A 25294-nucleotide genomic window follows, 5' to 3' on the forward strand; every position below is an offset into this window, starting at 1 on the left:
TATGGGAAGCGGCACAGGCCGAGGGATGTGCTGACTGCCGCTTCCCGCCGCCCCATTGGCCTGGAGTGGTGCTTACCCTGTCGAAGCCACGTCCCAAAGGTTGCCGACCTTTGGTTTATGATATATGAGCATTGGTGACTGGCCTGATTTTATTTTTGAAGGGGTAAGGGAAAGTGTTATGCAGTATCCCTATTTACTTATAATAAGAGATACTTGTTGAGATTAAACCAAGCTACGTGGCAACAACATAGACATTACCAGTTCACAGTTCTATATTTAGTGCACTAAATATATCAACAATTATCCCTCCCAAATTACTATGTCCCCTGTTGAATATCTAATGTGTATAAAAGATGTTCTAATCTCTTGGATACAGTATAACAAATTCAAAATACCTTCAGTAAACTTCAGGGATAAACTGAGATAACTCCATGAATATTGCTTTTAAATGGGATGGGACCTCACCTCTGGGATGGGCATACATACTTGTTCTCAAGATTTCGGTAAATCATTTAGTAAAATATAAAATACATTTTAAAGTACATCAACTTTTGTACTGAAGCTGCACAAAATTAATGGATAGATTTCCGGACAACCATTACATCAAGTGTAGACATAAAACGGGACTTTGCCTAGGGATGCTCTCCTCCCCAACATTACATGTGAATGCAAATCTTGTACTGTGCAAAGCACGTGGTAGGCAATTAGGTGCCAATTCAGCAAACAGATAGGCACATATTTAATTTTATGCTTGCAATTAGTCCTATGGACTTCAAAGGAAATGTTCACGCACGTAAAGTAATGGTTTAAAGGATCAAGCCTTTAAACAGTAAATAACTTATGGAAGGTGGAGAAAGCCAAACGGAGAGTACTTGCACTTTGACCATTATAAAAGAATGCCTTGGTAGGAGATAGGAGTGATAGGGAGAAATTAATTGTACAATAGACTCTTCACACTTGGCTCATTTTTGTTAAATGATGAAGATGACTAGGGCAGGCCCAAAGCTCTTCCATAACAATATAAAATCTCAGCTATGAAGACAACAGAAGAGGACATATTTCTCTAGATACCTTATGCAAGGGACCATTTTCATAAAGTTATCAGAACAAGGATCCAATGAAGGGGACAAACAGGCAGCTATTATAGTCCCTGTGTCTAACCTTTCTAGCCAGCGAGCACTGCCACAACTCTTACCAGACAGACATTGCTAGTCTCATTCTGTCCTCTAGGAAATGTATATTGTGTAACTGTTGCTCTAAACTCAGAGCACTAAAATAAAGAGGAAAGGAGCTTTGATGAGGAAAGGGAAATGAAAGGTAGAAAAGATTATAGCCCCAGAGGCACTGTGGGGCAATTGCCTATGGTGTTCCGCCTGGAAAAGAGAGAACTAGAATTCTTCCCCCCTCTCTGCCCCCGTTCTACCCAACATTGTCAAGTTCATTCTTGTAAAGTCCTAGACACTCCATTTATGTCCCCAGATGGCAAAATAGGATATTTAATAAACCTTTATTTTCTGTCAGTCAAAGTTAATCAGTACATATCCCTTAGGGGAAAAAAACAACTATACATTTTGTTCTGTTAATAGTCTCAACTTCATCAATCACGTAACTGATGCACGCAATTCCAAGACAATGGATTTAAAGAAATCTTAGCAGTCTGTGAGAGGGAAAAAGTTACAAGAAGCAATTTTGTAATGTAAAAAGTCAGCAATAAACCCATTACTTTGAAACCCTTCCCTCAGACACACCAACTTACCACCACTCACTGTTTTAATACGGTTTGGAACAGATTGTGGTAAATCTTGCTCCCTGAAAAAAAAAACCCACAATGTTTGACGAGTTCAGGTCATTCAACTAGAGTGCAGTATCTGGGTTTGTAATTGTTCAGCATTGGAAAGTTCACAGAAATAATGTGAAAGCTGCACGTTCTTAAAGATGTCAATAACACTAAACATATGTGACTGAGGGATCAGTGAACTGGAAAACTTCCTGATCATACAAGTCTTCTGGCAGCTTTTCTTCTCCATCAGCAAAAAAATGTGGGGAATGGAGCATTTTTATTGCAGTCTCTGTAAGTAGGTAAATTTGTATCTCTGACCTAGAATGAAAAAAGGTTTAATAAATCAAACAGATGATTCACAGACAGTAATATATTTAAACCCTAGGAAATCACTCTTTTTCTATGCATGAGGAAAACAGCATTCAAGTTACATTTATTTTTTTAAAGAATTCCATGTCTGGACATTAGTTAAATTAATGACAGTATCAGCTCATGAATCTATATATTGTGCTTGAGCCATTAGACTTTAAAAACTTATAATCAACCTTTGTGCTGTGCTATGGGATGAATCAAAGTCAACCACTAAGAAATCAGAGGTTTAAATTAAATTAAGTCGACCGTCTGCATATTTTTTAACTACTATTAATGTAAGTAAAATCTAAGATTAATCTAACAAAGAGTAGAGAACTATGTCCGTTCAGTTCTGAAACTGGTAGCATTTTGTGTACAGGGATTTTCATGTGTTTTTCCTTCAGTTAGAAAATTCCCCATTGCACTTGTGAATTTTTTGACTCAGCAACAGAAAAAACTTTTTTTTTTTTTAAATATGGGAAGATGCAATTGTAAAAGTACAGAAGGATGAGAGAGGGATGAAACTACTTAATTCATTTTTTTTTAAACTGACTAGATTTTAAGTTGTGTCCCTAGAAGTGAAGTACGACTGTACTTACAATTTCAGAAACTCAAGTGCTAGACATGGAGTTTAACATATTTCTACTTATCTAAACATATTTCTTTATACAAATAATAGAAAGTCAAACCCAATCCAAAATTCTTGTAATATGGATCACCAGTTTGCATTCCTCATTAACTTTTGTATAACCAAAATACTAGTCTGAAACAGTGTTTACCAAAAGCTGATAAATCGTAATATCATTTAGATTTTTATATTGGATACACAAAATGCTTGCTGTAAGAAGATATGAAACTTAATTAAAAGCTATCACCAACAATTCTTCCTGACTTAGAAAAATCTTAATATATGTTGTATTTAAAATATAGTAGCTTAACAACAAAGAAGTACAAACAGCTGCTATTTCATATAAGAATTTATGGTAAATACCTACACACTCAAAAGAACACAAGAAGCTATGTCTTTTTGACTGTTGCTCTTCAGTACATAAGAAGTATTTTGTTACTTTATATCCCCACGCCACCACTCACACACACACTCACAATTTTGGCAACTCATATGAATTGCATGCTCATATGCAAATGACCCAGCTAAACACAACTGCCTATTTGCATGTGCAAATCTGATCTTTATGCACGAATTCACAATACTTCTCTGAGCAAACCAGGAAGACATTTGCGCACAGCGGGGTCCAGGGAGCGCTACCTCAGCCCCCTGGCTAACTTAGAAGGCCACCCACTTGCTTGGGCTGTGGGGGGATGCAACCAAAAAATATAATAAAGCGGGTATTCAGCTAAAAAAGTTTGAAAACCATTCAGGGTACAGGCAGGGAGGTAGCTAGGGGCTATGTGTGGGCAGTGAGGTAGCTAAGGGTGCAGGCAGGGGTAGCTAGGGAGTGCATGGGGAGGAGTGCTAGGTCAGGGTACAGGCAGGCAGGAGGTAGCTAGGGGCTGTGCGCAGGCAGGGAGGGAGCTCAAGGTGCAGACAGGGATTGTGGGCAGGCTGTGTGCGGGCAGGGGGGTAGCTCAGGGTGCAGGCAGGGGTTGTGGGTGGGCTGTGTGCGGGCAGGGGGGGTAGCTCAGGAGCAGGGAGGACAGCAAGGGGCTGTTTACCAGAAGGACTCCCTCTGTGGTGGCTGCTCTACAAGGGCTCTGCTGGCCCCCGAGCCGGGTTCCCCCACCTAGGTGGCTATTATTGGCTGCATGAGCAGTCAAAGGGGGCTGAGAGCAGAGGAGCAGCTGCAACTTCAGGCACCAGCAGCAGATGGGGGAATGCCATGGCTGCCTACTCCATGGCACTACCAGCCAAAGGAGCAGCTGCTCTGCACTGCCTGGCTCTGGCTTCCCACCTACATCCTGGCCAGAGGGCTGGGCCTGAGGAGGCCTGGGGAAGAGGAGGTGATGGGGGAAGGAGTGTAGAGCTGTCCCTGGACTTCCCCACTCTGGGTAATGCATTGCAGTTTGATGGGCCAACATCTTTGTGCCCCACCCACAACTCTGCCCATGGGCTCAGGGATTCTGCCCATGGGAAGCACCAGGGATCCAGTCCCACACGGCTCCAGTTGAGTGTGTGTTGTGTGTGTGTGGGGTGAGGGGGTGGCACTTGAGCTCCTGGCTTCAGGGGGGGGCGCCAGCTTCAGCCCTGTGCCACTCCTGGCTTTGGGGGGGCGGGGCCACCAGCTTAAGCCTGTAGGAGACACAGGGCTCCCAGCATCAGCAAGGCTCAGTGGCCCTCCTGAAGCACTCGCGGATTCCTGATTAAGAACCTGCCGCTCTAGACCATCAAGTGTTTGTCTAATCTGCTCTTAAAAATCTCTAGTGATGGAGATTGCACAATCTTCCCTAGCCAACCCACCCTGACAGCTAGGAAGTTCTTCATAATGTCCAGTCTAAGCTGGCCTTGCTGTAATTTAAGCCCGCTGCTTCTTGTCTTATCCTCAGAGGTTAAGGAGGACAATTTTTTTCTTCCTTCTAACAATATTTTATATACTTGAAAACTTATGTCCCCTCTCAGTCATCTCATCTCCTGACTAAACAAACACAATTTTTTTCAATCTTCTCTCAGTGGTCAGTTTTCTATACCATTAATCTAGGACCGTTTTGTTCCTCTTCTCAGGATTTTCTCCAGTTGTCTACATCTTTCCTGAAATGTGGTGCCCAGAACTGGACACAATTCTCCAGCTGAGGCTAATCAGTGCGGAGTAGCTTTTTTGAATATGTACAGTTAAAAAAAAAGCTCTTTAGATTTCGAGCAACAAGAATTTATTATGAAATAGATCTAATAATACAACATTCTCGAAGTTCCTAACAAGAACCTCTAACTCAAGTTTCACTTATAGTCAGAACTCTTAAAAAATTACACACTTTTGCAAACTGTGTTTTTCATTCTCATGTTTGTTTATTACTTTTATGCCCAACCCATCTTTCTCAGATGAGACATAAATCAGATTATTTATGACTCTTGTGGCAATATCTGCAATCTGGGCCATGCTACCACTAAGGCTTACATATAACTTTATGCACTGCAAGCAGTCCCATTGTCTTCAGTGGAGCTACTTGCAGTGTGTGAAGGTAAAGCACATGCATAAGTCTTGCAGAAGCCAGACCCAGGTTTGTAGAACATATAACTTTAAGAAACCGTACATTTTCACGAATCTGTTCTACAGTGAAAGTACTTTTTATACTGACCTTTCTACATGTGAAATTTTTTAATCTAGCCTTGCAAATCCAATCTTTGAGGAAAATAAGTAGGTAGATTTATCAGTAGAAAAATATTTTCCTCATGTCCATAGCTTGTATGAGGTAGATGATAAAGCCCTGGTATCGTCTGCAGAAAAAAGGAACTATCCACTGAAGGGCAATGAAATCTCATTTTAAAACTAATCTCACCATTTTATATTACTACATATGGAGTTTTCTGAAAGCTGTAATAATCCCCTTCATCTACTGAATTTAACTGTATTCAGAAGAAATATATTACAACAGAGATAAATATGCCCAGCAGAAACAGGAAGCTTGTTTTTCTATTACCACTTTTATAACAGATCATGCAGTAAGTTTAGTAATTGAGAGACTGGTCTCACTTGACTGGAAACACATACAATGGAACCAGTTATTATGACAGAAATTGAACAGAACAAACAAAATCCAGGCCTGAACAATCCGATACCAACTGACAATTCAGTTCCGATAGGAAGACATAACTTTACTCAGAATAGTTGATAGTACTTTAGCTCCCCAGAGAGTCCTGCAGAGATATCGGGGTGGATAAAAACAGATTTTTAAAAGTATAGTAAATAAAAAAAAAATAATATCCAAGCAGTTCAGATCTGCTGCCAATATTTTAAGAAAGTCACTGCACTAAACTTATGGAATTCACTAGTTAATCATCTGGAACCAGAATTTCTGAAGTGCTAAAACAGCTTTGAACAGCAGTAGCTTCTGTCCTGCAAGTGCAGAGAGAATATTTTCTTCATTTTAGTTTATTCAACTAGTTCAATTCAATACAAGTTCACTCAAAGTTGAGTAACCCAAGTGAGAGATGAAAAAGCAGGGAAACCTATTTTCTACTTCTAATCTATGAGTGTAAACTAGGTGTGAAAGAATGAGATCTACTAGTTCTAAAATTTTGAAGGACAAGATGATCAGAAAATTAAATTAACCAACTACAGATATTTCCTTGTTTAGTAAATTAGTTTTAAATGAAAACATGTTCTGATAAAAAAAATTATGTAACCAGCACATTTTAAGGTAGTTTTAGTTACTAAACAATTTTAAAATGATGTTTTGTGCATTTAATCCAATTCCAACGTCCAAATACAGCTTGACACAAATCACCTGTGTAAAAAAAAAAGTTAATCATCTAGTAAAGATGCCATTTTCTAAAATGAAAAATGTAAAAATTAAGAATCTGAATGCATATGAAGCTATATACCTGCTTAAATGTGTATGAATATAGTAGCTTATCCTCCTGATTAGCAAAAAGTAATGCCAAATGGTACCAAACCATTTACTTTAGGAAAATAACTAAAAAGTACACAATGCAAAGTCAAGATTAGAATAGATAATTTAAATCAAGACTTCCTATTTGCTAATTTAAATTAGGATTTAAATTATTTAAATCAATCCACCCTCACAGATATACATTTTGGGACCACACCATAGCTAAAGGCCTGTTTACATGGCAAATGATTTGCTGGTATAGCTATACCAGCAGGGTCCCCTAGTATAGGTGCAGCATTAGCAGACAGGAGGATTTTGATGGCACAGTAACATCATCTCCATGAACTACATTACCTATGTTGATAGAAGCACTGCTCTCTCAGCACAGTTGCATTTAGACTGGTTTTTTTCTGGCACAGCTAAGTCTGCTGGGGGTGGGGGGAGGGGGAGAAAGTGGGTGTGATTTCTCCCACCCACCTTTCCACCCACTCCAAGCTTACTTAAGTATGATGGCAAAACGTTATAGGTAGACCTAAGCCTTAGATTTAACATCCTGGCTTCCTATGACAGAAACTGCAGGTTGGAATTTCAGCTGGGATGTTTTCAAATAGCTTCCTAAATGAAATGAGTTTCCAGGCTTAAAACACAATTTTGCTTGCTGAAGAGTTAGAGGAGGAACTGGTTTCACATGTCAAAGTGGCTCTCAAATCCTGAGAATATTTTAGGTGGGCTTGAAATTATGTGCTGGTTATAAGGGATACATGATGTTTTTGCACAATCTATTGCTCCAGGATGCCATATTTCTCTTCTGCTATATACTTATTAACACTGTTCTCCAGTCATGCACAATCTCCATCATGTAGCTACACGATAGTTGCTGTGTGAGTGGACAATTATTTGAATTCTATGTCTTATGTCAAACAGTTCCTTTATGTGGATTGAGGTTAAAATCAGAACATCATGACTACAAAGGTTCTAGCTCACAAGAACAAGGTAACTGAACAGTAAAGTTTAGTGCGATCTTCACTGTAAAGAGAAATGAGTTACTGAGTAACTGTGCAATCCTATTAGCACCTCCCCTGTCCTTCTCTTCTGCTGGCCTACCTTCTTGTCCATTTGTTGACCTTTATTTGCATCATCATTTGGGAGTATGCACTTTGGGGCAGAACCAAGTTTTTACTTGATGGCCTTTTCGTTCATTCCATCGATAGCTTAGTCAGTTGGTCTAAGTTTTTGTCTGTACATTTTTGGCAATTCTGGATCGTTCTCATTATGAAAATGACATAATGTGCTTACCCATTATGGACTGTTTTGAATTCCCTGTCAGTAACAGGAACTTAGAAGTTGATGAACCATTTGTTGCTGCACATGAATATCAGTTTTATTTTCCATTAAAAAGTTTTAAACCACCCTTTTATCCTAGGATTTAGGAATAAAGTATCTGTTCTTAATTGGCGATATTTATAAACTTCTCGAATCTCTATCCAATGTCAGTTTCACTTGTGTATGTCCAATAGCCCTGTTTGGCCTTAGAATTAATGTGTAGAATATAATGTTAGTGGCATTTTGCAGATAGTTTCTTTTGTGCATACAGGTGGGTTCTTGTGTATTGCTGCATATTTCAAAGAGACCTTTGTCCTTTTCAGCAGAATGGAGCCATACAATTTTTCTTTTGAACACTCCTCTTTGGAGGTTTCACAGGTTCCAAGAACATGAGCCACATTTGCTGCAACAACTGTTTTCTTTTGATTTGCTACTGTAACCAAAGCTAGTACTCCTTTTGTGTTTTCTTTCTGCATTTTTACATTCAGCTCTTTCAACAGTTGTGGGTTGACTGCACAAGTTTTGCTGTTGATGTCATGGCAAACACAGGTGCACAAATGCCAAACTGAAAAAAAGGTCTTGTTCCTTCTGTCTTTAGAAGATTGTTTGGTGGCTGCTGTTGCAAGGAAAGAATTTAAAATTTTCACTTTACAGATGTGCTTAGTTGTTAAAAGGCAATGTAATGGTTCTCTCTCTTAAGATGGCTATTGAACTGTTTCTTTTATGTTTATAACGACAGCACAGTGAAGACTTTAAATACTGTGTTACTGCAGTAAGTCATGGACCAAAACAAAACAGAAGAATTGTTGCATACTACAGCAGTTACACAATACTGTGATTCAGGTATAAGTGCTAGAGAAGTGCTCATGACCCAGATACAAAGGGACAAGAACAACCTGAGGCTATCCTGACTTAGCAAAATGGCAAGAAAGAAGACCCATCTATACAGCTTTTTTGTTCTTCAGTGTTCTCTGAAGCAGCAATGTAAGAACTCAGCAATAATAGTATGTTTCAGAGCAGAGACTGGTGCATCTAGGGAGATATAAGTATCCAGGGAGAAAGACCGTGGTTGAGATGACCACAGCATGAATCTCTGTCCCTGCAGCATCCTGAGGCCATGTGCTTCTCTGCAGAAGGCACTCCGCTGATTGGGCAGCCTATAGATTGCCACATCACTTCCACAGGGAGCTCGGCACACTCCCTCAGGACCTCTATGAACTCAGTAGCATGCAAAGCTCAGAGGGTGCAGGATCAAGCCCTTAATATTTTATTTTTTATATGTATAATAGCAACAGAGGCATCAATCTGATTATAGGGAGAGACCACTAGGGCCAGTGAGGGATGGAAGATAGTATACAATCATGTAACTGAAGACTGTATCATAATAAATACGACACAAAGGGACTGAACTGAGGTTGCACAGGCAACCTTAATTCTGGCACTTGCTAACTTTTGAGTGCCTGACTTTGCAACCTGAATGTCTTTTAACGTAGGGGAGAGGGAGGAGGGCTGTTTGTGTGTGTAATACACATATAAATTGGGACTTGAGGCCACTAAAAAACTAATTCTTCTAGAAGGAAAGGGGGCCAGCCCAATCAGATATGGAAGGTTAAGAATCAGACAGCCTTACAATTTGTTTTAGTTTACATGCTTAGGCCTGATCCCATACAATGTGCTGTGTGGGTGCAAGCTCTGCCTTATGGAGAAGCTTAGAGGATTTTGGCCTAACCGTTTTCCTTGATGCTCCCCTAATGAACCTTTAAGAGTCCATTATCTTTATAGATTATAAAGCCAGAAAAAGCCATTACGATGACCTAGCCTGACCTCCTGTACAATATATACTAGGCCATAGAATTTCACCCAGTTATACATGCATCAAGCCCGTATCTTGGTGGTCAGCTATAGCATATTTTTTTAAAGACACCCACATTGATTTAAGGATGTCAAGTTGTGGAGACTGCAAAGGAGCATACACTGTACCACTAGAGCTACATTCAGCATCTTGAACAGACGGGTATCTAGTTATATTTTGTTAGAATTGGTACTGTAATACTTTTATATATATTAAAGCACTCCTTGTAGATAAGGTACTGTTCTCCAAAAACTGAATTTTATTGACCATCCTAGGGACAGAAAAAGGTCTGAAGCTTTGATCCACTATGTTCTCTACCTGAGATTTACGTACTGATCTACAGAAGGTAACATTACCAAACACTAATATCCTGTTAGCATTGAGTATCCAGTAATACTTAGATAGTATAACTTAATTTAGTAGTGGTATTATACATAGTATATGTATCTTGTTCTGCTTAACTACAGTATTATATTCCCTTTTTACACCTGTTTGTAATTTTTTTACAGAAGGGTGAATAAAATAGTTTAAACAGGCATGAAAGGTTTTTTTACATGCAGAAAGTTAAAATGGTTTGGTCTGATTTTGTCATTAAGTCTATAAAACAGAAAGGTAATTGGCTCTTGCAGATACTTAATAAACTGTGCATATACATTATTCATGTACTGTCAAGCATAACTGGCAGCATAAACAGAAATACAATGCAATTTCAGAACTCCATCAGCATAAAATACTTAAGCATCAAGTCTGATGCCCATTTAGGAACTGATTAAGTCATACTCACATTCACAGTTTAATAGGGCTGCAGGCTATGTCAGTGTTAGCAACTACAGCAGCAAAGTGCAGATTGTTTGTGAAGCAGAAAACTTGTTTAAGTGTACAAAGTAAGTCTGTAATATTTTTGCTTCTGTCCTAACTTTTCTGATGTGAAAAGGCTAGAAAGTTGTGGCTACAGAACGCATACTGAACTACCGTACCTCTTCTAGCCCTATAGCATCTTAAAAGACTAGACATAACATTTAAGTTGAAGAATTGTATCCTTACTTCGGTAAATTTCCTTTGAGGAAAATTACAGATGTGCCATAATTTTCCTTCAACTGAAATAGAAGTCTCATGCTTCAGGACATGGCAGATACAAAGGACTACAAAGACTATGGCAAAACACTGGCTGACTTCAACAGGAGCAAGATTTGGACCACCACAAACTGAATGGAGCTTGCACAGAGTTTTCATGCCAAGAACTTGGGAAGAATAGTTAATTTAACAGCCTGATTTGCATTTATTAAAAAATAAAAGGCCTCTGATTTAACAACTCCATAGTTAAGGATCAGTTCCATTTCGCATTTAAAACAGAAATTCAACTTCTTGGTTGTATTAAAAATTCAGCACACATCCTGCCTAAAACTTGCAGCACTTACTCTTTGAACACAGAATGAATTTTCTGAGGATTTACAAATAAATCTGTTAATTAGCTTGAATGAAATCATTAAAAACTGGGCGCTTTTTTGAAATTTAGCATCCGTACATACAATAATTCTACTGATTGTAATGACTCAGTGGTACAAGGGAGACTGGACACATATCAAGAGTTCTTTGTAGATTAACTGCTCCAACAGCTATTGCTCTTTAAAAGATTCTGTGGCTGCATGCTCGCTTAGGCAACATGGCTTGAAAGGCTCCCAAGGCATGGCTACCTTAGCTCTACTGTGTACTGAAGAAAAAACTACTGGAAGTGCCCTGACAGTGCCCCGAGACATTGAGAAGGAAGCAGAGAACATTGAACGCCTGAGTCCCACAACCCCTCACGGGTAAAAATATAGGGAGAAATGCCCATTAAGGCACTGAACAACCTTAACTCTGCATGCATCAATACAGGCAGAGCTGAGGTTGTTCAGGTGCATTTCTTACCTTAACATATTTGGATTTGTTTTACAGGTAACCTTACTTCTGGATCTTCAGTGCTTGGGTTTGGAGATAATTACAACATCCCTGTAACACTTTTTACACTTAATTACTGATCTGTTATCATAACCTAGTCCCAGATTTGGATCTTAGCGTCCAAAATATGGGGTTAGCATGAAAACCTCCAAGCTTAGTTACCAGCTTGGACCTGGTAAAGCTGTCACCCACCAAAAATTAGAGTGTTTTGGGGCACTTGGTCCCCCCAAAAACCTTCCCTGGGGACCCCAAGACCCAAATCCCTTGAGTTTTCACAACAAAGGGGAAATAAACCATTTCCCTTCCCTTCTCCCTTCCAGGTATTCCCTCCCTGGGTCCTGGAGAGATAAACAGAAGCAAACTCCGTGAATCTAAACAGAGGGATTCCACCCTCCCCGTTTCCAGCCTTCGAAAACAGAAGTACCGAGAGCTAATCTCTCTTCCCCCTCACCCAGAGGGAATGCAAAGTCAGGCTAGTAAATCTAACACACACAGATTTCCCCCTGACTTCTTCCTCCCACCAATCCCCTGGTGAGCACAGACTAAATTCCTGGAGTTCCCCACTAAAGAAAAACTCCAACAGGTCTTAAAAGAAAGCTTTATGTAAAAAGAAAGAAAAATACATAAAAATGGTCTCTCTGTATTAAGGTGACAAATACAGGGTCAATTGCTTAAAGGAATATGAATAAACAGCCTTATTCAAAAGAATACAATTCAAAACACTCCAGCAACTATACACATGTAACTACAAAAAAACAAACCTATCTTTTTGTACTTACAACTGGGAAACAGAAGATTAGAAAGCAGGAAATAGAGAAATCCTTCCCATAGCCGAGAGGGAGATAGGCACGAGACCAAGAACAAAGGACTCCACACAAACTTCCCTCCACCCAGATTGAAAAAGTCTTGTTTCCTGATTGGTCCTCTGGTCAGTGTTTCAGATTACTTCTTTCCAAGTGAAAGAGACGTTAACCCTTAGCTATCTGTTTATGACATATGTACTCTCCACTTTAACTCAATCAACGTAGTTTTCTGTCTGGGATATCTACTGAAGTTTCTATTAACATTATCTACCCTCTAACAATGGTATTACACAGTTAGAGTTTACCATTTTTAACAACAAAAAGGTAGATGGATTCCTCCTTCTTAAACTTATAATGTGTGAGTAGGTTTGCTTAGTGCTTGCAAGAATCCATGCTTTCACTATGTATGATATATATCAGTACAGTAAGTCCAAAGGCAACTGTGTGCCTCAACAAAGGATAAAAAACACCTCCTAAATTGTAATACCCCCTCAGGTATTACAAAACCCAATTAAAAAGGAAAGAGTCTTGTGCTTTCTCTTGAAGGATAGACCAGATTAACTTGTGTATAGGGCAAAGGAGATAACTTCAGAATTGTGAGCTCTTAACAGAAGAGATTCTGCCTCTTTTCTTCTCAATTACATCTGTAGAACAGCCAGTAGTTCCAGTCCCTCTATCTCAGTAAGAGGAATAGAAGGACATGGGTATTACCTGAAGTAGGTTGCTTCAGTAATCACAAAATCCCAGTTTGTAAGTGTTCAAACTCATTTGTATCAGAAAAGTTTGTGTGTTCTTGCTCAAAGAAGTTTTTTTTTTTCTTAGATCTAAACAAGGATCTCTTTCTAAGTGACAAAGCAAGCTTTTCTAGCTGATTGGAAAATTACTTTGTCAATGTTATTTACCTGCATGGTTCAGTGTAAAGTATAAAAGGCAAGCCCCTTTCTGATTAAACCAGGGGTTTGCCATCATTCAGTTCTGAGACTTTGCTCTTTCACTCCTGAAAACAAGGTCTGAAAAATTCATGTGATTAGTTTGATTCTGGTCCCATTGTGGATACACGGATTCACACACACACACACACACACACACACACACACACACACACACACACACACACACACACACACACAGTATAGCCGCAAGGTGCACTACATGGTGGTTTAGTGGCTGACGAGCAATGGATAGGGGCCCTAGTGCACTATCCCTTTCCTCTTTTCTTAAGAAAAAAATGTTGCTATTATGTCCCTGCCTACTCTGAGCTCCGATGAAGAGGGGTTCCCAGCCACCAAGTGCTTTAGTCTCATTCAATAAGATTGTTACAGGCAGCTTGTACTGGAATCCAAAGCAACCTATGAAAGGTGGCGCCCCAGGGCAGCTACCCCGGCCATAAGTCCAAACTACTCTAAATCTGGAGTATAGAGAAAAAGTATGTGTAAATGTAGACAAAGAATCCTGGAAGGAAGGCAGGAGGTGTGGGTTCCAAACAAGGAGGAAGAAAGTGTAGAGAGGTTAGCTGAAAGAGAGAGAGAAAAGGAGAGAAAATCCATGCAAGAGGTATTCCATCGCATGAGGTTAACAAATAGAGATTTCAAAAAAGAGGTTTATTCTATCCTGTCCTTAGGATGCTTTTTTCAGATGGGGTAAAGGAGGTGTCTGAAGCAATGAGTTGGATTTATGATAAACCTCAGAATGAGCAATGGGTCTCAAACACTAGATAATATCTAAGGAATTAGTTTTGATAGGTATCTGTAGTATGCCACACTATGCTGTTCTTGGAAAATTCTTCCTAAGGTAGAATCAGCAGACTTAGGCCAGGTCCAGACTAGAGCTTTAAATCGATTTTAAGAGCTTTAAATCGATTTAAAGCTGTAACCGTCCACACTACAGAGTGCATAAATCGATTTTAAGGGTCCCTAAATCGATTTTGGAACTCCATCAAACGAGAGGAGTAACCCCAAAATCGATTTTTTAAATCGATTTTATGATAGTGTGGACGGCCATCGAAGTTAATGGCCTCCGGGACGTATCCCACAGTGCTCTAGTGGCCGCTCTACACAGGTAAGGTACTCTTCTGCTCGGCCAGGTAAACAGGAAAAGCCCGGGAAACTTTGAAATTCCATTTCCTGCTTGCACAGCGTGGAGCTCTCAGCAGCAGAGAGAAGAATGCAGTCTCCTGAAAATAGGAAAAGAGCTCCAGCATGGAGCACACAGGAGTTACAGGATCTGATAGCTGTATGGGGAGAAGAGTCGGTGCTTTCAGAACTGCGCTCGAGCAGACGAAATGAGAAAACCTTTGAAAAATTTCTAATGCCATGCGGGAGAGGGGACATACCAGGGACTCGTTACAGTGCCGAGTGAAAGTGAAAGAGCTCAGACAGGCGTATCAGAAGACCAAAGCAGCAAAGGGCAGGTCAGGCTCTGCCCCCAAAACATGCCGGTTCTACGACGAGCTTAACGCAATATTGGGGAACAGCACAACGACGAACCCCCCCTTGTCTGTTGATTCAGAGGTGGGCGTCGTGATTCCTGCAACTACGGAAGATTTATTTGATGGCGATGATCAGTATGATGAGGACCAAGAGGAGGAGGCTCCAGCAGAGAGCACAGAGCATTTTATCCCCCCAAACAGCCAGGATCTTTTCCTCACCCTTACTGAGGTTCCCTGCCAGCCATCTCAAGGCAGTACTCCAGAAAATGAAGCTGAGGGACCGTCCTCTGGTGAGTGTAATTTTTTTTACTAAAAGCTTTGGTTTAATGTAAGCCTTTTTTCCTGGGTGCTTCAAATCACTACCTGTACTTAGAGTCACTGACCAAGTAGATTAAAACCTTTCCTAAAACACTGACCCATGAGGTGGTTTTTAGGAAAAGTCTCCATCCTGCTTGTTGGGGGACGCTGAGAGCAAACCGGGGAAGGAGAGTAGCTTCGCCGCGGTTTGCTCTCCCGCTCCCCGAACCACCCAGCAAAACCGCAGGCAAGGAGACTGCTTGTTCGGGGAACGCGGAGAGCAAACCAGGGAAGGAGACCAGCTTCGCGCGGTTTGCTCTCCGGTTCCCCGAACCACCCAGCAAACCTGCAGGCAAGGAGACCTGCTTGTTCGGGGAACGCAGAGAGCAAACCAGGGAAGGAGACCAGCTTCGCCGCGGTTTGCTCTCCCGTTCCCCGAACCACCCAGCAAAACGCAGGCAAGGAGACCTGCTTGTTCGGGGAACGCGAGAGCAAAGCAGGGAAGGAGACCAGCCTCGCCGCGGTTTGCTCTCCCGTTCCCCGAACCACCCAGCAAACCGCAGGCAAGAGACCTGCTTGTTCGGGGAACGCAGAGAGCAAACCAGGGAAGGAGACCAGCTTCGCCGCGGTTTGCTCTCCCGTTCCCGAACCACCCAGCAAACCGCAGGCAAGGAGACCGCTTGTTCGGGGAAAGCGGGAGCAAAGCAGGTAAGGACAGTAGCTTGATACCAGTACAATCTACTACAGGGATTACTAGCCATTATTAACTTCCCATTTTCTCCGGACAAGGTCTGTGTGCTTCCCTGACCTGCGTCTGCGCAGAACTCTCTGTCCTCAGCCACAAGCAATAAGTATTAAAGGACTCCTAAGGTGACCTTGTGGTAAAGTAAAATGTTCAAGGTTCGGTACCAGGCACAGGTCAGTGAGGAGAAAGACTGTATGAATGGTTGTGTGAAATGTGTCTCATGATTCTTTTATCACTCTTTCCAAACCCCACCCACCCCCCACACACAGCTGCACATTTCTCCAGCCTCCCTCTCGCTTCTCATCTACGTAGGGGGGGTATCATAAGAAGACTGAGGAAAGGAGGACGCGTGAGGACATGTTCACCGAAATTATGGCAGTAACCCGTACAGAGAGAGCTCAGCAGGGAGACTGGAAGCAATTGGTCGCAAAGTACAGGGAGGCTGCCAGTCAACGCGAAGACAGGAGGGACGCCAAAAATGATGTCAGGTGGCAGGAAGATCAGCGCTGGCGAGCAGCAACTCTGGATCTTCTTCGTGATCAGACTGACATCCTCCGTGATATGCTGCAAGTAGCTCCGTGGTTTCAGAATGCCCCTACAGCCCGTGTATAACCTCCCTCAGTACTCTGTCCCACACCTTCCAGAACCAGGCGTGTAAGAACGCGTGGGGGAAGGCTCTCTGCACAGCCCCCTCCACTGCTGCGGACCACTCCAACCAGAAGGCTTTCATTAGATTGAAAAGCCCTTGTGTCCTGTTTTTTCCCTCCTCTAATGATCCAAACTTCTCCCATGGCACCTTTGCCTATTTTACTCTCAGGTCATGCTATTAAGGCAGTGTGGACTGTAGTTTGGTAATGAACTAAAGCAAGCAGCTTTGGAAAGCTGCATGGAAGCTAGTTATCAGCATCAGGATTTGACAATTGGGGATATGGGTAATAAAGGGAAAACAAAGAAAGCAGCCATACGTAACCTGGTCCATGAGAATTCTTGTTCTGTCTTCTCTGATGCACTTTCTTCTTTCAAACCTCCCTCCCCCTTCCTCAAAACCTCCCTCGCTCCGTCCCCCATAGAACGCTGAGTTATGAAATTTCATGCACAGTATTGTAACCACAAGCATGATGCTTGATTGATGAAAGGATCTGATTTTAAATAAAGAACACAATTCTTGTAACACATAGTAGTAACTTTATTTTCAATAAAAAAGCAGTTAAGGAAGGTTGCAGGTCTGTGCCTAGCAGCAGACGGAAGCAGCTAATGGTGGAGGTAGGTAATAATTGGGAAATACAGAATTATATGTTTTCCAATGGACAGCTCTCGCAAGTAACCTAAGCAAGCAATTGAGGAATGCTGCAGGCAAAGTATCTTGCAGCAGCAACACCGCATAGACGGGGAGGGCAGCAATCAATTGAAAGGAAAATCAGCATTCAAACTGTACCCTGGCCCATGAGGAAGCTACTTTTCAGTGCTTCTCTGATGTGCACAGCATCCTGGTGAGATCTTCTAATTGCCCTGGTGTCCGGCTGCGCATAATCAGCGGCCAGGTGGTTTACCTCAGTCTCCCACCCCGCTATAAAGGCCTCCCCCTTGCTCTCACAGAGATTGTGGAGCACACAGCAAGCAGCAATGACAAAGGGGATATTGGTTTGGCTAAGATCTGAGCGAGTAAGAAGCGTTCGCCATCTCGCCTTAAGCCTGCCAAATGCACATTCTACCACCATTCTGCACTTGCTCAGCCTGTAATTAAACAACTCCTGAGCACTGTCAAGGCTGCCTGTGTATGGCTTCATTAGCCAGGGCATCAAGGGGTAGGCTGGGTCACCAAGGATAACTATAGGCATTTGGACATCTCCAACTGTTATTCTCTGATCTGGGAAGTAGGTCCCTTGCTGCAGCCGTTTAAACAGTGTAGTGCTCCTGAAGACACGTGCGTCGTGAACCTTTCCTGGCCATCCCACGTGGATGTTGGTGAAACGTCCCTTGTGATCCACCAGGGCTTGCAGAACCATCGAAAAGTACCCCTTGCGGTTAATGTACTGGGCACCCTGGTGTTCCGGTGCCAAAATAGGGATGTGGGTTCCATCTATGGCCCCCCCACAGTTAGGGAATCCCATTGCAGCAAAGCCATCCACAATGGCCTGCACGTTTCCCAGAGTCACAACCTTTCGAAGCAGCAGCTTAATGATTGCTTTGGATACTTCCAGCACAGCAGCCCCCACAGTAGATTTGCCCACTCCAAATTGATTCCCGACTGACCGGTAGCTGTCTGGCGTTGCAAGCTTCCATATGGCTATTGCCACTCGCTTTTCCACTGTGAGGGCTGGTCTCATCCTGGTATTATGCCGCTTCAGGACAGGAGAGAAAGCGAGTCACAAAGTTCAAAGAAAGTGCTCTTACGCATGCGAAAGTTCCGCAGCCACTGCGAATCGTCCCACACCTGCAGGACTATGCGGTCCCACCAGTCAGTGCTTGTTTCCCGTGCCCAAAAGCGGCGCGGAACGGGTAGAACCTCACCCATAACGTCAGGAGCTCCAACGTGCAGGGGCCCGGGGTGTCAGAAACACGTTCTCCAGTTCGTCATCGCTGTCGTCCCCGCATTCAAGCATTCTCTCTTGCATTTCTGCATCATGGGTCAGCAGTGATAGAACGAGAATGCGTGAATTATTTACAGCATTCGCGATCAAGGACAAGAGCAGACCTGGATCCATGCTTGCTGCAAAATGGCGTTTCCCTCACTGCAGCCAGTAAAAACAGCGCGAACTGACTGTGTGCCGTTTACAGGAAGGGGGGGGGGGCTGTACCCAGAACCACCCAGGACTGGGACTTTGATCCCATCATGCACTGGGCTAGTAACCCATAATTCCAAAGGGCAGGGACCCGTGCAGGAACTGTGGGATAGGTTCCCAGAGTGCAACGCTCAGGGAAAAGATGGACGCCAGGGAACATGGACGCTCAACATCGATGTAAGTAGCCCTAGTGTGGACGCGCAAAATCGATTTTATAAAGCCTGCTTTATAAAATCGATTTTAATAACATCGATTTTACCCTGTAGTGTGGACGTGGGCTTAGGAGTTCTCATCTACTGAGTGGCCACAGACAAGCTTCAGGGCTATGTGGCAGACTCAATGTGTTTGGCAGCCTCTCTTCATTTGGCATGAAGGGCTTAATTCTCAGGCACAGCACTCTACTGTACTTGTTTATTGCTAATTTAACTGAAGTTCGTTCCCTATTTTATCAGAGGGTCTGCCCTATTCCTTCACTCATTAACTTGATATTCCCCCCCCCTCCCAATGCTGAATGTTTTTGTGCAGGTGATTTTTATATTATTTGTAATAACTGTATACTGTACCAACTAAAGTATGCTTTAATGTCAAAGTAATCAGCTATTTATTGCCAAAAACAAGGGTTTAAAAATACTAAGTTTGTAGCATTTATGGTTGTAATGGTGTTAGTCTGAAACAGTTTTGAAGTGTGAATTGGCCCTATTCTTCTCAATCAAGTGTTGACCCGGAAGTCTAATCATTTCAAATGATCGCAAGTGCAACATGTACTTATTTGCCTGTTCCAAAATGTATAATTGCAGACATCTGAAACCTGAGGAAGTTAAGGTTACTCCTCTAAGACTTGGCATATTTTCAAACACAAGTGGGCAGTTGCATGTAATTTGCACATGATTACCCAGTCTGTACGCAAAGCTTGAATACTTCTACATGTAAATTGCCAAAAAAAAGGAGACATATCAAAGCAGGCCTAAAAGTACCTTGCATCATACTTTCCCAGAATAAGGCCCAGTAACATTACTAACTGTAAAGGAGACATTCTGCCTTTGATCTTTGTGCAAGCTTCCAACGCACATCAGTAGGTGTCATCCATGGTGCACTAAGTGTAAGTATAAAAAGAAAGCCCCTTTCTAATTAAACCAGGGACTATATTAGAAATTTAATTCAGTATTCCACTGACTGAATTTGTCGTCATCAACTGAAAAAGGTAATGCAACAAATACCTATCCACTTAAGTGGCATGGCAAGAGACTGCCATCACAATTGAAAATTTGTTATCTTGTTCACTTATAGGTTTCCATGCATTTGTTTTACTAGATGTGCTAGTATGGTTTGGCTCAGCAGTTTTCAGCTTCCTGTTCACAGTTTTGCTGACTAGAGAAGCAATGCTGTCTCAAGGACTTTCTAAACATCTTTTTCGTCTACTTTCAATAGCAGGGCTGCTTTTAAAGGAAAAAAGGAGGCAAGTGGGAATATTGTATAATCTAACTGCATGTTACAGCTCAGTAAAGAAAGAAAGAGACAAGGGAAAAGACCCAATCTTGAAAAGCAGCATGTTGCGCTTACAATCCCCTTTTTTCAAAGAGAATAGTGAATTGTTCTCTGCTGTAGCCCTTTGTTTGCAAGTCTAACAGTGCTGGGTTTTAATAAGACTTAATCTGATGTAAATAAAATGTGATTCAAAAGTTAATATTGCAAAAGGACAAACAAGCTTGGTTATTTTTTTAAAAATGCACCTTCATATGGCAGGTGATTTTTCTTTAAGCAACTTAAAACCACTGCTCAGACAATGAATCTGTAGGATTTACTTCAAGTGAAATCTGACCTTAAAGTCTATGAAAGCTGTAGGCTGGCAGAAAATAGAATACAATATTCTGAGCCTCAGTGACCTCATAAAACAAGGATTAAGGAAGAACCAGCCTTACTCCATTTTTACTGCCACCAGACATTTATGAAGATACCCTGTTGTTATTAAAACAAGACAAGACAATGGCACCCCAGGCGAAAGCAGCTTCCTCTATGAAACCAGAGCTGAAACCTTGTTAGTTTATATAGGCTGTGTGAAGTGGCCTCAATATGTACTATTTTGATCTAATAAAAGTTCTCTGGAATTGTGTGCACAGCAATAAGGGTTATACTATCAAAATAACTATCCAAGGAATGTTGATGACTGTCTAATACATGTTTTTTCCACAAAATATAATAATTTGCCTTTTTTTTATTTACAAAAAGCTGAATGTTCTTGATTGAACTCTTGCTGGATAATCTGAATCTGTCACAGGCCCAGATTAATCCATCAAGCACGCCAGATCTGACCTGCACGTTGGAGTCCAACACTCCATGGCTTGAAGAGTAACAATTATCATAAGCGTTCTTTTGGATGACCATACTGTGTAAACTGCCTTCAGAATTATTTCGATACAATCATTTTCAGCCATGTATCAATTTTTTTGAAGGCATCTTTTCAGAAGAGCTTGCAAAATATAATTCCTCCTTCAACTGCCAGGCTCATACATTACCTTTCAAGGCCAGTGACCATCTAGACTATTTTCTTCTAGTAGAATCTCTCTTAGCAAGTACTGGACTAAGGAAAAGAAGAAAACAGCCTTTCGGGGTGACAGGACTGTGTTTCTTAAAATTATGAATTTTAAAATAGTTTTCAATATCAAAAAACTATACTATTTAACCCATTCTAACATAGCAGTAATCCACTGCTATGTTGTGCATTTGGTGCATACCTCCGGTATCTTGACAGCCTATGAGCCTTCAACTGCCTCAGAAATAGTCTGCTAATGCACACTGTGGTATAGTTAATCACTATGTGAAAACAGGGTCTTGTAAGATTTTTAAAAATTGAAAACCAATTAATATACTACAGCAGAGTCTGTAGTAAAATGCCAAGAGAAAAAAAAGACAATCACTCTGTAGCCCAAATACCACTAACGCTCCTCTAAGGAAAAACATTAAAGCTATTTAATCTCTCCCAATTTAAGAACTATAGAGTAGGAGATCTGCACCAAGCTCAAGAGTGGAATATCAGGTGAAATTTTCAGAAGTGCCTGGAGTTATTTATGAACTCACCCTCTTAGAAAGTCAAGACGACATGTGCTCCTAAATCAAATGGGTACTTTTGAAAATCTCACCCACAGACCTCATTTAGTAACTAAGCTCTAGAGGCTTACTACTGTAGAGGGGGTCAAAAAAAGCAGCAAGGCCAAACACTACAATTCACAGGAAATCTGTCTTTAGTCTGACAGATGTATGGTTGTGTGAGCTCCCCTAGTGAGAATAGCCTTGCTCTGCAGTATCTGAGATTGTAACAAGCCTTTCTGACAATTAAAATTTGCTGGCCTGTAATTCTCATTCTTTGCTACGATAACTAATCAAAAGTGTTATAATTCAGAAAGTTAGAAGCACCTACTTGACTCAAATAAGGGCTGAATCCTTCTTGGGAGCTACCTGTTGTGAGGTACTGAGTAGAGATGGGCAAAATTATTTGAAAAAAACAATTTATATTCACCTAACATGCAGTTCGGTCAACCTGAAACTCTTTGCAAATTTGACACTAATTCACACAATAGTTTCAGCCAGAATTTTTTGGGGGAGGTGGGGGGTGGGGAGGGGGGCTAGAACAGATTCACAAAATGGCAGGAAGAGGTGGTGATGGCACTACCTACCCATTTTATAATTTTTAGCACAACCATTAAAGCACTCACCCAGGCTATGGGAGATCTGGGTTTCAATCCCCGCTCAAGGAGCAGGGATTTGAACCCTAACCAAAAGGCTGAAGGAGTCATTTCTTCTAGGTCTCTCTGGCCTAATGACTACTCAGCTATTTCATACAAAGTTGAACTGCTTCACCAGGAGAGAGAGAGAGAGAGAGACATCTCAGAATACCCCATAGTATGGTAGTTAGGAGACCTGAGTTCAAACCCCTGCTTTGAAATAGGGATTTAAACCCAGGTCTCCCACGTGAGGTCCGTACCCTAACTTGGCTAACTGTTATAAGACTGGTAATACCACCTCCCCCGCATTTTGTGATTCTAGCCCTTTAAAAAAATAAATCATCAAGACATGCTTTTTAAATTTAGTTTCACCTAAACAGATTCCCCCTCCATTTCTCAAAACTGATAGAAAAAAAAAAAAAAAAAAAAAAAAAAAAGTAGTTATTTGCCCAGCCCCGGTACTGAGCAATTTAGTACATGTCCCCTTCTCACATATTTCATTGTTAATCTCAATATTTTAATGACAGAAAATTGAAAAAGTTTACAGATTCCTGGGGGAAAAAGGGGAAAGTATTTTTATAGCTTCTTCCAGTGTTGAAAGGACTTAATGGTCTCACTCCAGTGAGAAAGCTGAATCTAAGTTTATCCAATGAATATCTTAAAAAAAACAAAACAAAAAAAAGCCTTTGTACAGTACGTGCATTCTCTCCCTGCTCCCCCCCTTTGGGGAGTAGGGAGATAGATAATCTAGTACAATACATCCTACAAAAAACTCCACAGTTTTTCATGTAGAATTAACTAGAACATTAACCCAGGTAGCATGATTCCATTTCAAAAAGCTGTACCATTGTTTAATAGCAATAGATCTGTAAACTATTTTGCAACCCAATATCATGCTAACTAGACCTCAGTCAGATTAACACCATTTATTACTCTTTCACTTACAATTCTTTATGGTTCAAGGCCCCTTTTAATAGCAATGTAGAAGAAAATGCAGTGCTAAGTACATTACAAGTCTAATCTTAAATGTCATTTAGTTTAAATAAAAAATGTGAGCAAGAGCTCACAAGGTGCTCAGATTCTGTGGTGATGGGGGCATCTATGTATCTACCAATTTTAAATATATGTCTCGTTCATGAAGATGTGACCTAAATGCAAGATCTTTTGCAAAAATATATTTCAGTTCAAAAGAGACAATTTATAGTTCTCATGTAGTGGTATTAAATAGGAGCATAAAGACATGGCATGATATTCATCTGCCAGTTACATACAAGGTCAGACAAATTAAGACTTAAAAATAATGGCCTGCAACAATATTACACTTACACTCATAGACTAAGACCAGAAGGGACCATTGTGATCATCTAGTCTGACCTCCTACACATCACAGGCCAAACAACCTCACCCATCCCCTCCTGTAATAGACTCATATTCTCTGGCTGAGTTACTGAAGTCCTCAAACCATAATATAAAGACTTCAAGTTCTAGAGAATCCACCATTTACTCTAGTTTAAACCTGCAAGTGACCTGTGTCCCATGCTGCAGAGGAAGCACCGCGCAGAGAGGAAAAAGGGTTATATATAGTTTTAAAATGAAGAATTATTTGCACCACAAGCCTAAATCACCATTTCTCCCACTCTTATTTCATTAAACCTCAAACCCACTAACCATAACTACATCAACCTCAGTTGTGTCTCTCAGGATTGACAAGAACAGCTGAATGCAGCTGGAGAAAAGACTGGTTTTTCCCATCTGTTTAAATTAATGAATAAATCACCCACAGTTACAGTCCCAAATACTCATGTCATGCCCACTACTTTTGCAGAGAAGTCTAATTTCTCTGCCTAAAACATCTTTCTGGACATCTGTTTAATCCCCCTTTCCTCCATCACTAAAAAAAATGAAGACTGATTTGCATATTCTATTTCCTAAACTAGGAAAGGAGGTCATACCCAAAGCAGGGTTCAAAGTTGCCTCAACTCTGAAATGATTTTGTGACCAAAGTCAGAAAAAAAGACAAATTGATGCATTCGCAAAGGAGGAAAAAAGTGATGAGAAGCTATTTTTTCCCCCTCACAGAAAATGAAACATTTCCCTTCTAAAGTGAGGTGTTTTTTTGTAATATTAAAGCAAGCAAAATAGTCTGTAATGCTGTTCCACAAAACAGTGAAGTACTTATCACAAACTCAATGCTCATAATAGAACGTATATCAGAAACATTAACTTCTTAATCACAATATTCAAACTTTCTGAATTATTAACTCAGAGATTTTCAAGAGGCAGATTATTTAATTTCCTCTGTCCTGACACACTGTAAGTATATAATGCGCAACTAACACCTGGCAATCTGTCCAATTGTTATTGCTGTCTCTATGGTCACTGATCTTAAAAGATATGTCTACACAGGAATAAAACACCTGCAGCTGGCCTGGGTGAGCTGACTTGAGTTCAGACAGCTCAGGCTCTGGGGCTGAAAAAATAAATAAATAAATAAATAAATCAATCACTGTATAGACATTTGGCCTTGGGCTGAAGCCTAAGCTCTGGAGGGTCTCAGAGCTCAGGCTCCAGCAAAAGCCAGAATGTCTACACACTGATTTTTTAGCCCTGCAGCTTGAGCCCCATGATCCTGAGTCAGCTGACCCAGGCCATGGGTTTTTTACCCCTAGATAGACACACCCAAAGACTCTCATTACCTTGTTACCTACTCCAACTCAGAGGAACTGACTTAACTTCCTTTTTAACTATTTACAATATACAATATTTACAATA

General features: G+C 41.1%; 1 protein-coding gene across 1 annotated transcript in view; it reads right to left on the minus strand.

Moving 5' to 3' along the window:
* Window positions 1-1491: 1491 nt before the first annotated feature.
* The window catches only part of MRPL3 (mitochondrial ribosomal protein L3), a 66540-nt gene continuing 42737 nt past the window's right edge, over window positions 1492-25294 (minus strand). The window contains 2 exon segments of the mRNA XM_030551099.1: window positions 1492-2037; window positions 2039-2098. Of these exon segments, the coding sequence (XP_030406959.1) occupies window positions 1948-2037; window positions 2039-2098 (150 nt within the window). The 3' untranslated portion in view covers window positions 1492-1947.

This window comes from Gopherus evgoodei, chromosome 2 (assembly GCF_007399415.2).
Source record: "Gopherus evgoodei ecotype Sinaloan lineage chromosome 2, rGopEvg1_v1.p, whole genome shotgun sequence".
In the NCBI taxonomy this organism is placed as follows: Eukaryota; Metazoa; Chordata; order Testudines; family Testudinidae; genus Gopherus; species Gopherus evgoodei.